Source organism: Somniosus microcephalus, unplaced genomic scaffold (genome assembly GCF_052327205.1).
Source record: "Somniosus microcephalus isolate GS21.2 unplaced genomic scaffold, FLI_Smic_1.0 scaffold432, whole genome shotgun sequence".
In the NCBI taxonomy this organism is placed as follows: Eukaryota; Metazoa; Chordata; class Chondrichthyes; order Squaliformes; family Somniosidae; genus Somniosus; species Somniosus microcephalus.
In genome coordinates this window covers 72,243-88,733 of record NW_028225619.1, presented here as the reverse complement: position 1 = coordinate 88,733, position 16,491 = coordinate 72,243, and the positions used below count along the sequence as shown (strand labels likewise).

The 16,491-nt window shown below is 50.7% G+C and overlaps 1 protein-coding gene across 2 annotated transcripts in view; it reads right to left on the bottom strand.

The window, feature by feature from the left end:
• The window catches only part of LOC147081768 (E3 ubiquitin-protein ligase TRIM7-like), a 45,871-nt gene extending 29,706 nt beyond the window's left edge, over positions 1-16,165 (bottom strand). Inside the window, exons 1-2 of one of the 2 annotated variants that reach the window (XM_085980695.1) lie at positions 15,531-16,165; positions 3,653-3,748 (exon numbers count right to left, since the gene is read on the bottom strand). In XM_085980695.1, coding sequence (XP_085836821.1) covers positions 3,653-3,748; positions 15,531-16,088 — 654 coding nt within the window. In that variant the 5' untranslated portion in view covers positions 16,089-16,165. The remainder of the gene's footprint in view (positions 1-3,652; positions 3,749-15,530) is intronic. The other variant, XM_085980692.1, reaches the window with a different exon arrangement.
• Positions 16,166-16,491: the final 326 nt, after the last annotated feature.

Genomic DNA, 16,491 nt, shown 5'->3' with positions numbered 1-16,491 from the left:
ATGACTCCATGACACCTTCTGTCGATGTGGCTTCCGTCGTTGTTGCATGAAGCAGGCCGTCACTGCCTGGCAGAGGTGGTGGAGACAATGGCGTAGCCTGTGACGTCTCTGTTACTCTCACTGGAGTACGACCCTGTAGCTGGTCTACGTGGCGTCTGTGTAGCTGGCCATCAGGTGTACGGACGCTGTACGACAGGGGACCCGTGGCCTGCTCCACCACGGCAGGCATCCATTTGTCTCCTCCTGCATAGCAACGGGCAAACACAGTCTCTGATGGCTCGAACTGCCTGGCGGTGCCCTGGTGCTTCTTAGCCAGCTCCTCTTGCTTTGTGTGCATCTCATCCCTGTAGTCCGGGTGTAGCCGGTCCAGTGCAGTCGCCAGCTGGTGACCCATCAGCATCTCGGCAGGACTCTTCCCCGTTGCTGAGTTTGGTGTGGTATGCTGTGATAACAGGAACCTGGCCAATCTGGTTTGCCAGTCCCCCACCGATATCCTCACCAGTGCCTCTTTTGTGGTTTGCACCATCCTCTCTGCCTGCCCGTTAGAGGAGGGGTGATAGGGCGCTGTGGTCACGTGGCGGATCCCGTTTCTGCCTGCAAAAGCCTTGAACTCCGCTGATGTGAAGGCTGCTCCATTGTCCGAAACCAGCACGTCGGGGACCCCATGTGTGGCAAACAGCAAACGCAACGCGTTGATCACTGCACTGGATGTCATGGAGCTCATGATAGCCACCTCCAGCCATTTCGAATGAGAATCCACCACTATCAGAAAGACCTTCCCCTGAAATGGCCCTGCAAAGTCAATGTGGAGTCTTGACCATTTACGAGTGGTCCACTCCCAGGGGTGAAGGGGTGCCTTGGATGGGCTATGGCGAGTCAGCTGACATGTCTCACAGCTCTTTACCACCTCCTCCACGTCTCGGTCCAACCCCGGCCACCAGACGTAGCTTCTCGCCAGCGCCTTCATGTGCACAATCCCAGGGTGTGAGTCATGCAGTATTTTCAGCACCTCCTCTCTTGCGGCGGCAGGAACCACCACATGGCTTCCCCAGAGCACGCAGTTCTTGTGTGCAGACATTTCATGGCGCCTCTGAACGAAGGGCTTGAAATGCTCCTCCTGGACCTCGGAGGGCCAGCCATGCAGCAGCCAGCGTAGCACCCATGATAAGACTGGATCTTTCTGTGTGAGGCTGCCAATCCACTGGGCATGGAGTGGGGCCTCCGGAACCTCCTCCAGTAGCAGCACCTCCAGGGGTGGTGGTGTCTCAGCCATCGGCCGGTTCAAAGACAAGCGACTCAGAGCATCAGCATTAGCCAGCATCTTCCCAGGCCTGTAGCAAAGTTCATAACTGTAGGCCCCCAACATCAGACTCCACCGAAGCATACGCGGTGATATGATCTGGGGCATGGGCTTGGAGTGATGCAGGAGCCCCAAGAGTGGCTTGTGGTCTGTGTAGATGACGAACTGTCTCCCTAACAGGTACTGGCTGAACTTCTTTACCCCAAATATGATGGCTAGGGCCTCCTTGTCAATCTGGGCGTAATTACGTTCTGTTGTTGTTTACAATTGTGAAAATGGAAACGCTGCACAATCTCTGAGGGTTTTGGGTGAAAATGTTTCTGCAGCTTCTCAATCAAATCAGCATAATCCACCTCACTAGGTTTACGAGGAGCCACCAATGAACGCAGGACGGAGTAAGTAGCAGCTCCGCATACACTTAGCAACACTGAGCACTTCTTCTCTTTGTCAATATTATTGGCCTCCAAGAAACACCCCAGTCTTTCTGCGTATTCCTCCCATGAACTGTCCTTATCCCCAGAGAACTCTTCAATACGTCCCAAGGTCGTCATAGTTTTAATGTGCACTGTCCCTTTAAGATCCACAGACTTTTTTTCTTTTTTTTAAAAAACATTCTTTTTCTCCTCCGGCCAGAGTTACGGTAGCTACACTCACGGTAGTTGCCTGGCCCGCACAATACTCTGTCTGCCATCTACGTCGCAACTAGCCAACTATCAAAATGCCGTTGATGTTGCTAGCTGAGTGGCCCGCTCGTCGCAATTTCCAATATCACGGCTGTAGGTTCGCATGTTTATCTCCGTCCTTCTAGAGAGTTCAACAGCCGCCTCGTCGCCAGTATTGCATCTTGACCGAACAGTAATGAATAGAGGAGACGGAACGTACCTTTTACAATTTATTAAGTAAATGGTTGGACATTGCAGCACATTGTCTACAGGGCAGAACCGAAACTGAAAGTCAAAGTCAAAGTAAAACCGAGCCCCCCAGCACCCCATTCAGGTAACACCCGGGCACTGGGACAAACTTAATTGAAGCAAAACTCAAAACACAACAAATGCCACAATGGAATAAATTGCACGAAGTAAACAGGCCCTCACGGGGAAGAACGGAAGTGGACTTGGCCAATAGAACGGCTAGAAGGCTGGAGGTAGGACATTTAGGACTGAGATGAGGAGAAATTTCTTCACTCAGAGGGTGGTGAACCTGTGGAATTCTCTACCACAGAAGGCTGTGGAGGCCAAGTCACTGAATATATTTAAGAAGGAGATAGACAGATTTCTAGACACAAAATGCATCAAGGATTATGGGGAGAGAGCGGGAATATGGTACTGAGATAGAGGATCAGCCATAATCATATTGAATGGCGGAGCAGGCTCGAAGGACCGAATGGCCTGCTCCTGCTCCTATGTTTCTATGTAGGCTTTGCAGTTAGGGAAGATTTCAGGATTGTTATACGGCGCTTGCAAAGCCACGTGGGTGCAGTCGATGGCGCCCTGCACCATGGGGAAGCCCCTATCCTGGCAAAGCCACATGCGTCCTCGTCCTTCTTCTCTCTGCTCAGTGAGAGGACAACGTAGTTCCTTCTCCTGGTGTAGAGAGCCTCAGTGACCGCCCGGATTCAGAGATGGACGGTGAGCAGTGAGATGTTATCTCTGTCTCCTGCTACAGACTGGAAGGATCCACTGGCGAAGAAATTGAGGGCCACGGTGACCTTGACTGTCACTGAGAGCCGTGTTCACCCTGCTCTCAGGCTGCAGGAGATGGCAGAGTTCTGTGACGACCTCCTTGGTGAAGTGTAGCCTCCTAATACACTGCTCCTCACTTAAATGGACATAAGAGGAGTGCTCTGGGAAGACCCGAGGTGGGTAAGGCCTCCTGTTGAGAACTCTCATTGCCCTCCTCCTCCTCCCTCTGCGCACATTTTCTCCACTTTTTCACTTCCACCATTCCCTCTCCCAAAGATACTTGACTGCGAGGCCGCCGTGACTGTGAGCAGAAGCCTTTAAATAACAATAGCAGCATTTTCCACTTGCAGCAACTTCAGAATCACATATAGGCCAGACCAGGTAAGGACGACAGATTTCCTTCCCTAAAGGACATTAGTGAACCAGATGGGTTTTTTTAATTAACAGAATTTAAATTCCCCAGCTGCCGTGGTAGGATTTGAACTCACTTCTCTGGATCATTAGTCCAGGTGTTTGGATTACTAGCCCAGTGACATTACCACTACGCTACCATTCCCAGTTGGGACTCAGCCCAACAGAGCCAGCCTGGTTTGGAAGGCCTGTTTCTGATGTGCTCATTGACTCAGTGGGGAGAGAAACCCTTTCGAAATCCAGTTCCACTTTTCCCTACCTTTATTTCAGCTTCTGATCTCCCCAAGTCTCGCTCTTTGCTGGAACAATTCTGCTGGACTCGCCGAAGCTTCTCGATTTCTCTCTCCAATTCTTCCTGTAAAGTTCATTGGAAAGTGTTTAAATTAACAACCTGCATTTATATCGCGATTTTAACGCAGTAAAACATCCCAAGGTGCTTCACAGGAGCGAAATCTGACAAAAATTGACACTGAGCCAAAGGAGGAGACATTAGGACAGGTGAGAAAATGCTGGGTTAAAGAGGGAGGTTTCGAGGAACGTCTTAAAGGAGGAGAGGGAGAGGCGAAGAGGGTTGGGGAGGAAATTCCAGAGCTCAAGGCCTAGACTGATGAAGGTGGGGCTGCCAATGGTGGGGCAAAGGAAGTTGGGGATGTAGAAGAGGCCAGAATTGGAGGAACATCGAGTTTTCGGAGTGGGATTGGCTGGAGGAGATTACGGAGACGGGGGCGGGTGAGGCCATGGAGGGATTTGAACACAAGGGTGAACATTTTGAAATCAGGGTGTTGCCGGACCAGGAGCTAATGCAGGTCAGTGAGCACAGGGCTGATGGGAGAACGGGACTTGGTGCGAGCTAGGATACGGGCAGCAGAGTTTCAGATGAGCTTTTGTTTATGGAGGGTGCAAGGTAGGAGGCCGGTCAGAGAGCTTTGGAATAGTCAAGTCTGGAGGTAACAAAAACCTGAATAAGGGTGTCAGTAGCTGATGGGCTGAGGCGGGGCGGAGACGGGCGATATTACAGAGGTGGAAGTAGGAGGTCCTCGTGATGCTGAGGATCAGGGGTCGGAAGCTAAGCTCAGGGTCAAATCGGCCACCGAGATTGCGATAAGTCTGGCTCAGGCTGAGACAGTGGCCAGGGAGGGGAATGGAATCGATGGCTAGAGAACAGAGTTTGTGGCCGGGACCGAAGACAATTGCTTCGATCTTGCCAATATTTAGTTGGAGGAATTTCTGCTCATCCAGTACTGGATGTCGGAGAAGCAGCGTGACAAATCAAAGCCAGTGGAAGGGTCGATAAAGGTGGTGGTGAGCTAGAGCTGGGAGTCGTCAGTGTACATGTGGAACCTGACGTTGTGACTTTTAGATGATGTCGCCGAGGGGCAGCATGTAGATGAGAAATAGGAGGGGGTCAAGGATAGATCCATGGGGGACTCCAGAGGTAACAGTGCGGGAGCGGGAGGAGAAGCCATTGTAGGAGATTCTGTGGCTATGACTGGATAGGTAAGAGTGGAACCAGGTGAGGGCAGTCCCACCCAGCTGGACAACAGAGGACAGGCGTTGGAGGAGGGTGGTGTGACACCGTGTCAAAGGCTGCAGACAGGTCGAGAAGGATGAGGAGGGATAGTGCACCAGGGTCATCGTCACACAGGAGGTCATTTGGGACTTTTTAGTCGGGCTGTTTAAATACTGTGGCAGAGGCAGAAGCCTGATTGGAGAGGTTCAAACATGGAGTTGCTGGAAAGAGAGGCACAGATTTGGGAGGCGACAACACTTACAAATACTTTGGAGAGGAAAGGGAGGTTATGATGGGGCGGTAGTTTGCAAGGACCAAGGGGTCAAGGTGAGTTTTTTTTGAGGAGTGGGGCGATGATGACAGACTTGAAAGGGAGCGGAAGAGTACCTGAGGAGAGAGAACCATTTACACTATCAGTGAGCATGGGGGCCAGGAAGGGAGGTTGGGTGGTCTGTAGTTTAGTGGGAAGAGGTTCAAGAGAGCAGAAGGTGGGTCTCATGGACAAGATGAGCACGGAAAGGGCATGAGGGGAGATAGGAGAGAAATTAGAGATGGGAGTTCAGGGCTAGAGCAGGGGCAAACTTGGGGATGGTTTGGTTTGGTGGGCTGGGGGAAAAGGAGGGAAGTGGCAGAGGGAGCTGAACGATGGCCTCAATCTTGCTGACAAAGAAGTCCCTGAGCTTCTGGCATTTGTTGTTGGAGGTGAGGGAGGTGGGGCAGAGGAGAGGGGTTTCAGGAGACTGTTGGTGGTGGAGACAAGAAGCGGGGAAGGTGCCTCCTTCCAGTTTAACGGCAGCGGGTTGGGTCTGGGCCGAGTAACCCGCTCAGGAGAGGCGGGCTGGTAATTATAATATTTAAATCAGGCTCCGTGCCTCAGATTTTGGCAGCGATTGGATTTAACAGCTGTGGGCCGTCTATCCCGGGGCTCGGGAATCCCCACAGCTGAAGGGAGGTGGGAGCTGCCAGATCCAGCAGGCAAGTGTTTTTCCAGCACTGCGTGTGGGCCTGGAGGAGCAGGAGAGCTTCCCCCGAACCCTCAAACAAACCTGCCCTTGACCTTCTAGGTGGAAGAGATCGCGGGTTTGGGAGGTGCTGCCGAAGAAGCCTTGGCGAGTTGCTGCAGTGCATCTTGTAGATGGTACACACTGCAGCCACGGTACGCCGGTGGTGGAGGGAGTGAATGTTTAAGGTGGTTGATGGGGTGCCAAACAAGCAAGCTGCTTTGTCCTGGATGGTGTCGAGCTTCGAGAGTGTTGTTGGAACTGCACTCATCCAGGCAAGTGGAGAGTATTCCATCACATTCCTTACTTTTGCCTTGTAGATGGTGGAAAGTCTTTTGGAAGTCAGGAGGTGAGACACTCGCCACAGAATACCTAGCCTCTGACCTGCTCTTGTTGCCACAGTATTTATGTGACTGGTCCAGTTAAGTTTCTGGTCAATGGTGTGCCCAGGATGTTGATGGTGGGGGATTCGGCGATGGTAATGCTATTGAATGTCAAGGGGCGGTGGTTAGACTCTCGCTTGTTGGAGATAGTCATTGCCTGGCACTTAAGTGGCAGGTAACATTCGTGCCACACATCAGTCAAACCCTGAACGTCGTCCAGGTCTTGTTGCATGCGGGCATGGACTGCTTCATTATCTGAGGAGTTGTGAATGGCACTGAACACTGTGCAGTCATCAGTGAACATCCCCATTTCTGACCTTATGTTGGAGGGAAGGTCATAGATGAAGCATCTGAAGGTGGTTGGGCCTTGGACACTGCCCTGAAGAACTCCTGCAGCAATATCCTGTGCCTGTGATGATTGACCTTCAATCACCACAACCATCTTCCTTTGTGCTAGGTATGACTCCAGCCAGTGGACAGTTTTCCCCGATTCCCATTGACTTCAGTTTTACTAGGGCTCCTTCATGCCATACTTGGTCAAATGCTGCCTTGATGTCAAGGGCAGTCACTCTCACCTCACCTCACCTCTGGAATTCAGCACCTTTGTCCATGTTTGGACCAAAGCTGTAATGAGGTCAGGAGCTGAGTGGTCTTGGCAGAACCCAAACTGGGCATCAGTGAGCAGGTTATTGGTGAGTAAGGGCCGCTTGATAGCACTGTCGATGACACCATCCATCACTTTGCTGATGATTGAGAGTAGACTGATGGGGCGGTTATTGGCCGGATTGGATTACATTGACAAGTCCTGCCAGTCCCACAATGCTGCTCTCTGGATTTGGGATAATTTTGAAATGATATAATAAACAAAAATGTGTTGATGACTTGGCCCAAGTTGGGAACGTTTACTCTGTGTTTTATGGGTTGATGATAATATTGTATTGGACAGTAAAATTCCTCCAGAGCTCAGGAATGAGATGAAATGGTAATTAATAGGATGAGTGAAATGGTGTGAGAGGCAGTGATTGAAGGGTTGTGATGGAAGCAGAGAAAGTGTCCCACCAAATGGGGTCGAGGGGCATTGCCCCAGGTGGTTGAAAGATGTGTGAGGGCACCCACGAGTACATTATAGTGAAAGTCAGGAAAGTGCAGGTGAGAATCATTAATTGATAGCTTTCTCTTGGAGATGTTTCTGTCGCCATCTATACTGAACAATGAGAAAAGTGTATTCGATAGCCTGGCCGCTAACAGAGACATTGGGACCACACGGGGCAGATAAGCAAAGACCTCCAGACACCCCCCCCAATCTTCTGATCAGATAATCTGGAGAGAAAACCTGTTAATCAAAGCCCAACAACAACAACTTGCATTTATAAAGCACAGTAAAACATCCCAATGTCCGAAAAGGAGACGTCTACCCTTGGGAATGATGCATGGTGGGAGATGGTTAACAACACAGCTCAGCACCCAGGGGCTAGAATAATATCAGTGAGTTTTGTCACAGCCCAGATAATTGTCCTCATCATTCTAATTGGTGCAGTGTGTTGGTTCAAACGGTTAATTAAGAGACTGTCACAGAAAACCCAGAGCTTGGAATTGTCTGCTTTGATTAAAGGATGAGGGGAGTTGGAACATCCTGAACCCTCCCTACCTGAGGAATAGGTGAGAACCATTAAAAACACCAAGAGAAGGACTTGGAGTTGGAAATTCCCAATGTACATGTGTGTGTGGGACTGAAAGGGTTAATTTCAAACCAGTCTGTGAGCCGCCAGCTCCAACACAGAGAGAGAGAGAGAGAGAGAGAGAGAAGCTCAAGTCTCTCGCATGTTGCTGGCTGCTCGCCAGCTCCAAGAGCGAGAGAAACCTCGGGAGGTGAGGCCGAGCGAGTCTCTCGCAGGTTGTTTTCAGGGTTTGTCTCAGTTAAAGAGATTGTCCGACAGGGTCAGGGAGCCGTGTGTGTGGCCGGGGCGCCGCAAATTAAAGGGCAGGTGCCGGGCGGACTTTTTATATTGGGCCGCCTGCCAGCACCTGCTCCCTCTCGCCGCCTCCTGTGGGGTGCCGGCCGCGATCGGTCAGCCCGACACTGCTCTTGAGTGCCGGGCTCTTTTGCCGACACCCCACTCCCCGGTGGTCCAGCAGGGCCCCGGTGCGCTGCGCTAGGCCCCTCCCTTTAAACAGGGGAGTGAGGCCTGCAGTACCGCCTCGCTCTGTGCCGACACACATGGCGCTGTTACACGTGGTGCCGCGATACTGAATGGGAGCCCCCCAGAGGGAGGGGTAGCGCTTCCAGGAGCCCCGCCTCCTGCTGGGGGCTGTTACCATTCAATCTCCGGCAAGAGGGCAATAACTTTTTTGAGGGGCTAAAAGCAGCGACCCGGCAAAGTTAATGCTCCAAAGGGGGCGCGACCCAATTGTTCCCCATTATTCTTTAAATTAGATCATTTAGTGAGATTGAAGCCCTGATTTAGTCAATGATTATAGATATTTTACGCTTGCAACCTAAACAATCACTGATGTCAGATATTAACCAAGAGCATATATTCCCTCTTTCAGATATATTCCCGTGGTTGACCCATGACCTTATTGCTCGCTGGCGTGTTGGGCAGCGTCGTGCCCCTCGGTGAATCGAGAAGCCTCTCGGGCGACTGGCACTGTGTTGTCACGAGTTATACCAGCAATGAGAGCCGGCCATGGTCAACACGGGGCGGTTCACACACGGACCAGCAGGGAAAGGGCTTCGATTGACGTGTACGTGTATCGGTAAAGGGATCGCCAATGGCACAGCATCAGCTATCAAGTGGTCTCAGACAGAGTGAACACCAGTAAAGACAAGGACGTTGAGCCTTTTGCCAAACCCTATATGGGAGACACGAAGAACACTCTGCGTTTCCTAATGGGACACGTGCAATGAGCAGCTCTCTCAATTCCCCTTGGGTCTGGAAATAACATGCTGACTGAAAGGGGGTGAATGAACAGAGAGCCCATGGGGTATATGTGCACAAATCATTGAAGGTAGCAGGGCAGGTTGAGAAAGCAGATAAAAAAGCTTAAGGGATCCTGGGCTTCATGAATAGAGGTATAGAGTATAAAAGCGTGGAAATTATGATGAACCTTTATAAAAAAACTGGTTCGGCCTCAACTGAAGTATTGTGTCCAATTCTGGGGCACGGCACTTTAGGAAGGATGTGAAGGCCTTAGAGAGGGTGCAGAAAATATTTACAAGAATGATTCCAGGGATGAGGGACTTCAGTTACGTGGATAGACTGGAGAAGCTGGATTTGTTCTCCTTAGAACAGAGAAGATTGAGAGGAGATTTGATCGAGGTGTTCAAAATCATAAGGAATCTGGACAGAGTAGATAGAGAGAAAATGTTCCCATTGGCGGGAGGGTCGAGAACCAGAGGACACAGATTTAAGGTGATTGGCAAAAGAACCAAAGGCGACAAAAGAAAAAACTTTTTTATGCAACGAGTGGTTAGTATCAGGAATGCACTGCCTGAAAGGGTGGTGGAGGCCGACTCAATCACAGCTCTCGAGGTGGGACTGAACAGGACCGGGCACAGTACTCGAGGTGGGACTGACCAGAACTGGACACAGTACTCGAGGTGGGACTGAACAGGACCGGACACAGTACTCGAGGTGGGTCTGACCAGAGCTGGACAAAGGACTTGACGTTGGACTGACCAGAACTGGACGTAGTACGCTGCGCATGACTGCTAACCACCTCCTGAATTTCGCCCGGGCGCTAACGAGAGGCTTCATTTTGTTGTGGGTAGTGAAGTGTCAACCACATTGCTGTGTGTCCGGAGTCACATATAGGCCAGACCGGGTACGGACAGCAGATTTCCTTCCCTAAAAGACATTGGTGAACCAGTTGGATTTTTACGACTATCCGATAGCTTTTTAATCCCGATTTATTTATTGAAATTCAAATTCACAAACTGCCACGATGGGATTTGGACCACATCTCGGGATTATAAGTCCAGGCATCTGGATTACTGGTCCAGTAACATAATCACTATCCTACCGTCCCCATTGGCTGAGGGCTTGACATTAAGAATGCTACGAATGTTTAGCAAGCTGCAGCTTTCCTTTTGTTTGAAAGTCTCTCTTAACAATGTGTCTGTGTGATGTTTGTTTGTGGTGTCAGCTCCGCCCTCTTTTCCCTTCACAGAGCGAAAAGCAGTTTAACCCTCTGTCGTCTTGTCCATCATGTTGGGAGTATTTCAAGCATTTTAATCAATGTCTTTTCTATAAGCATAGGCTGTCTTCAGTTTGTTCATTGCTTTCTGTGTGTGTGTACACACGTGGGTATTAGTTTTGAGATATTGAGTCCTTCTGTTTTGAATTCATAAATTCAGTGGTAGCACCCCCAGCAGGTGGTGGTGTGCTACTGGAAAGTACTCCCCCCTCCTGCTTGGGGAGCCACGACTGAATTTCACGGCGCTACGTATAGCAGCGCCACGCATGGCGGCTCGTAGCACCGCGTCATTGTTCGCCTCCCCCCTGATTAAAGGGGAGGGGCCTAGCGCTGCGCGCACCGGGGCCCTGCTGGACCACCGGGGAGCAGGGTGGGTGAAAACAGCCCGGCACTCAAGAGGAGCAATCGCGGCCGGCACCCCGAGAAACAAAGGGAAAGGGGGCAGGTGCTGGCAGTCGGCCAAAATACAAATGGCCGCCCGACACCTGGCCTTTAAGTAGCATCACCACCGCTGCAGAAACGCCCCCTGATCCTGTCGGACACATCGTCCGGCAATAGGTCAGGGGGCGAAAGGGAAGTTTGCGGCCGGAGCGCTGCGCATGGCGATGAAGTAATTGCCGGCGGTGCAGCTTCACGGGGCGCTACCGGCTACCGCCGCCGCTAACCACCCACTGAATTTCGCAGGAGGCATTTTCGGCGCCATGCCCGGCCGCTAACGAGCGGCACAAACCAGCCCAATTTTCCCCCCAAAGAGTTTTTCTACAAAAGAAGATAAAATGCAGCTTTGAAGAATCCCAAGTTCCAGGTGCAGGACGGGGTCGGGTTGTCCATCAATTGGAACTTCTTCAAAGCACTTTGTTTGAATTGGATTTCAGCTCAAAACTGCTCTTGCTTTCTGCAGTTTAAATGAGATGAACCAACTGAAAAGCTGCCTTTCCTGACAAGACTGTGTTTAAAGTTAATCCAGAATTGAATTGTATCAGGATCTTTGTGCAGGTTTTGACGGCACTGAGACTTTTGGAGTTTGGTTCCTTTTCTCTGGGCGATGTTTTGAGCTTCAGGTGAAAGCTGTGTTACACAAGCTGCGCCAGTCTGACCATATCTGGCTCCGCCTCCTTATAAACACACAAAGCAGTTAACCCCTTCTGCTGACAGCTGCTTTAATTCACCAAGCAACAACTTTCACATTGCTGAATGGAGACAGATATTGGGCTTTGTTAAATTTGAAGTTTCTTAATTTGAGTGGATATTTCCCCAGGGCGACAGAAGGAAATCATGAATTGACGAATTAACCCCTTGGACTATCTGGAAGAGCCACAGTGGATTTTCTGTTTTTCGGGACTGCGAGTGTTAATGGTGCAGGATTACCGAGAGTAGCCTTGACATAAAAATGGTTTCACAGAGTTACAAAGCGACCTCTGCTGGAAAAGTGTTGGTGCGGGTGGAGATCCAGCAGTGTTTAGAGTTCCAGACCTCATCTGCAGACATCAGTAGACATCAAATGTCACAGCGTGGTGACGATTTGGACCAAGACTTTGCCTCTCAAAGGCTCGGCTTCAACCCATTCATGGCCATTTTATGATTTGACATGGCCATCTCACGTGGCCTCGCTACTCCCATCGTGTCAATGACAGATAAGGCCATCTCTGACCACTTCCTCGTATCGCTCTCCACCCACATCCGCCTTCCACCCCTGTCCCCTCCCCCCCCGCAACTCTACTTCCTTCTGTGTCCGCCCCTTGAAAAAACTCTCTCCCATCTCACTTACAACTGCACTTCCAAAATCCCTACTGTCCAGCCTTTGGCCCTCCATTCACCATGTTATTTCTGCAGCTACCGATCTGTTTAATCACACCCTCACCACCCCCTTTGATGCCCGAGTCCCTATTAAAACCATTACTACCTCTCTCACCCTGGTCATTAAATACGTGGGGTTACGGGGATCGGGTGGGATATGTGTCGGTGCAGGCTCGATGGGCCGAAATGGCCTCTATCTGCACTGTGGGGTTTCTGTGATTCTGTGATTCCCCCAGTATGGCCCTCATCACAGCTCCTTTAAGTCCATGGGATGCAGGCTTGAACAGATATGGCGGACAACTGCCTTAGGATTCACTGCCAGATCTGGCTGGAACACAAAGCACTATTGGGAATAACAACAGAAAATGCTGGAAAAACTCAGCAGGTCAGGCAACATCCGTGGAGAGAAATTTGAGTTGACGTTTCGGGTCGAACCCTTCTTCAAAACTGGAAAGAAAATCTTCCAGTTTTGAAGAAGGGTTCGACCCGAAACGTCAACTCAAATTTCTCTCCACGGATGTTGCCTGACCTGCTTGGGGTAGCCCTGGAGATGGAGCACACGGTGTCCGCTGGTACGCTTGAGTATTTCCGCGACCGTTGGGCGCCACGGGGGCTGGAGTGCATTGTCAATTTGGAACACCAAATTTTAATTTGATTCATTAAGGTTTAGTTGAACTTTTGTTTATTTACAGTTGATCTGGTTTAAATTTTAAATTTTGGTTCAAATAAAAAAAAGAGGACCTGCTGAGTTTTTCCAGCATTTTGTGTTGTTATTTCGGATTTCCAACATCTGCAGTATTTTGCTATCGTAAAGCACCATCGGGTCCTGCTCTCGTCTGAAAAAAACTGCTTCCTATTCCAGGATTATTTTGGAATGCAAAGATAACGCCCAGCTTCTTTTCTCTGCTGCAAACTGTCTTCTTAAACCTCTCTTCCCGTCTCCTCCACACTCAACTCCAATAACAAGTGCGAGGAGCTCATGGACTTCTTTGTCCCTAAGGTTGAGACTATCCAATCAGCTGCCTCTGCCACTTCCCTTCCTTCTCCTAGAAAACCAGGCCAAACTTTGTCTAAGGTTCCCCCTGCCCGAGCCCTGAACTCACATCTTTCTCCAGTTTCTCTCCGATCGCCCCTCCTGACATCGCCGACCTCATCTTGCCCACGAGACCCACTTTCTGCTCCCTCGACTCTATCCCGACTAAACTGCTGACCACCCACCTTCCTTCCTTTTCTGGCTCCCATGTTAGCGGATATTGTTAACGGTTCTCTCGCCTCAGGTATTGTCCCCCTCTCCTTCAAATCTGCCGTCATCACCCCTCGCCTCAAAACATCAGCCCTTGAACCCTCTGTCCTTGCAAAACTACCTCCCCATCTCCAACCTCCCTTTCCTCTCCAAAGTCCTGGAACGTGCTGTCGCCTCGCAAAACCGTGCCCATCATTCCCGGAACTCCATGTTTGAATCTCTCCAATCAGGTTCCTCCCCCAGTACCGAAACGGTTCTGATCAAATTCACGAATGCCATCCTCTGAGACTGTGACAAAGGTAAACTATCTACGCTGTGTTTGCGGCCGCGGCGGAGCAAATTAAAGGGCAGGTGCCGGGCGGACTTTTATTTTGGGCCACCTGCCAGCACCTGCCCCCTCTCGCCTCCTCCTGCGGGGTGCCGGCCGCGATCGGTCAGCCCGACACGCCTCGAGTGCCGGGCTCTTTTGCCGATACCCCGCTGCCCGGTGGTCCAGCAGGGCCCCGGTGTGCGCTGCGCTAGGCCCCTCCCTTTAAACAGGGGAGTGAGGCCTGCGGTACCGCCTCGCTCTGTGCCGACACACATGGCGCTGTTACACGTGGCACCGCGATAATGAATGGGAGCCCCCCAGAGGGAGGGGTAGTGCTTCCAGGAGCCCCGCCTCCTGCTGGGGGCTGTTACCATTCCATTTCCGGCGCGGGGGCAATAACTTTTTTGAGGGGCTAAAATTAATGACCCGGCGAAGTTAGTGCTCCAAATGGGGCGCCACCCAATTGTTCCCCCATTATTCTATAAATTAAATCATTTAGTGAGATTGTAGCACTGATTTAGACAACGATTATGGATATTTTATGCTTGCAACCTAAACAATCACTGCTGTCAGATATTAAACAAGAGCATATATTCCCGCGGTTGACCCTTGAACTTATTGCTCGCTGGCATGTTGGGCAGCGTCGTGCCCCTCGGTGAATCTCTCTCCTCCACCATCATTCTCTCCCTCACAATCTCTCTCCCCGCCATCTCTCTCCCCCCTGTGCTCCGAACCCACCCCACAAGCCCTGATCTTTGATTCCCTGTCCCCAGCGTTCCCCGGGCTCCTGCCTTGTCCCGCAGGATTTCCCGCCCGGCAGCGCTCAGCCTCTCCGTGTGGCTCCGCTGCCGGGAGGGAAACAGAGTCAAACAATTCTAATGAGGTTCTGCTGTTAAATTCGGCCGGACCCCCGTGTTCCCGGAATTTCCGTGTTTCCCGGTCACTGACAGGCCCCCTGCTCCCTCCCTGCCTTCCCATGAATTTCGGGGCCTCAGTGTCTGGGCCCTGAGCAGAAATATTGCCTTCTGTGTCTCTCAGTAAAGAGGCTCCTGCCCTGTATAAACTGAGTGAGCTCACACACACCGGCTTCTTCTCAGTGACACACCGTGTGCTGCATTTTCACACCGACTCAGCTCCTCCATTTCCAGCAATCAGCCGCGGGGAAAGGGAGACAGACTCAGACACACCAGCATTTCTCAAACAACAATTCCCTCTTGTTGTAATGAACAGTTTCTCCACCCAGCCCCTGAGTCTCCCCCTGTGGGTGTCCCTCACTCCCCCACCGGTGATGGTCCTCTCCCTGCTGCTCAGAGGGCAGAATCCCCCAGCGTTACACAGGGCCACAACATGCTCTGCTCTCCAGCCCTATGCCATGGAGTGCCAGTTCTCACAGGTGCCCACACAGTGAATTACTGAGCTCTACAGTGCCCTCCCCAGGAGGGGCTGAGTGTGGGTGAGGGGCAGTCACCCGAGGCCACTCTCACACCCCTCCCAGTGCCCACCCTGCTCTCTCAGACAGACTGTAAGAGAAAGGGGAGGGAGTAAATCTGACTGACAGAAAACAAACACCCAAACCCAGGGCAACAAAATATACTGGGCTAAAGCAACACTGTCTGCAATCAGATCCAATTAGTGTTGGTCATTAACAGGAAAACTCTCCCTCACTGTATTTAATATCGGAAATTGTGTCACTCACCTTAATTGCAGTTTGTGCCTGATCTAGGCTCAGCAGTTTGTGGGATTGATGTTTCCCTGTTATACAGGATCCACACACACACTCTGCATCATCTTTACAGTAGAATTCAAGGAATTTCTTATGTTCAAGACACATACTGCCTGTAGTATTGGTCAAAGGTTCGATTAGGGTGTGTTCATTCAAGGCCTTGTTCAGTAAATGTGGCTTTAAATGAAGGGAGCAAAACGATGTTTCACATCTCAGACACGTCTTCACAGCTGGGGTTGGATTCTCGATGCAGTATTCACACATGACACCGGCTGAATCAGCAGCAGGCTGTGAGCGGTTGTATTTTTCCACTATATTACACAGCGTGAAGTTTCTCTCCAGACTGGGCCTGGGGTTGAATTTCCGGCGACACTGAGGACACTCAACCCCTCCCGGGCCTGCTGTCTGGGCCCAAACTCCCTCAATACATTTCAAACAGAAACTGTGCAGACAGGCTAATGCCACAGGATCCTGGTACACGTGGAGACACACAGCACAGGTTAATTCAGCCTCTAAAGCTCCGGGCTCCATTGTTACAGCACCTGAAGAGTTTTCACACAGCACCGGAGAGAGCGAGGAGCCAGAGCAGGAAGTGAAATTCTTATAAACAGTCCGTGCAGGGAGTGACAATGTTAGTTTCACTTTCATGACTCACTTTGGCTGAAGATTAACCCTTTCAGGCCTGCAGTAGCAGTTCAGAACCAAAATCAGAAAAACAAGATTGCAATTTTACAATATGGAGCCAGAATACAGCAAGCTGGGCTCAGGAAACACAGACCCAAAACTAATCAGCTCAGATCAGACACAAAATAGTTCAACAAACAAATTAAAACTGATATAAAGAGGAAAAATAACCTTTACAAACCCTGCAGAGAGGAAGGGGAATGAGCTCTCTGGGAGGAATAGAAAAATATACAGAAAAAGTTAAAGGTTC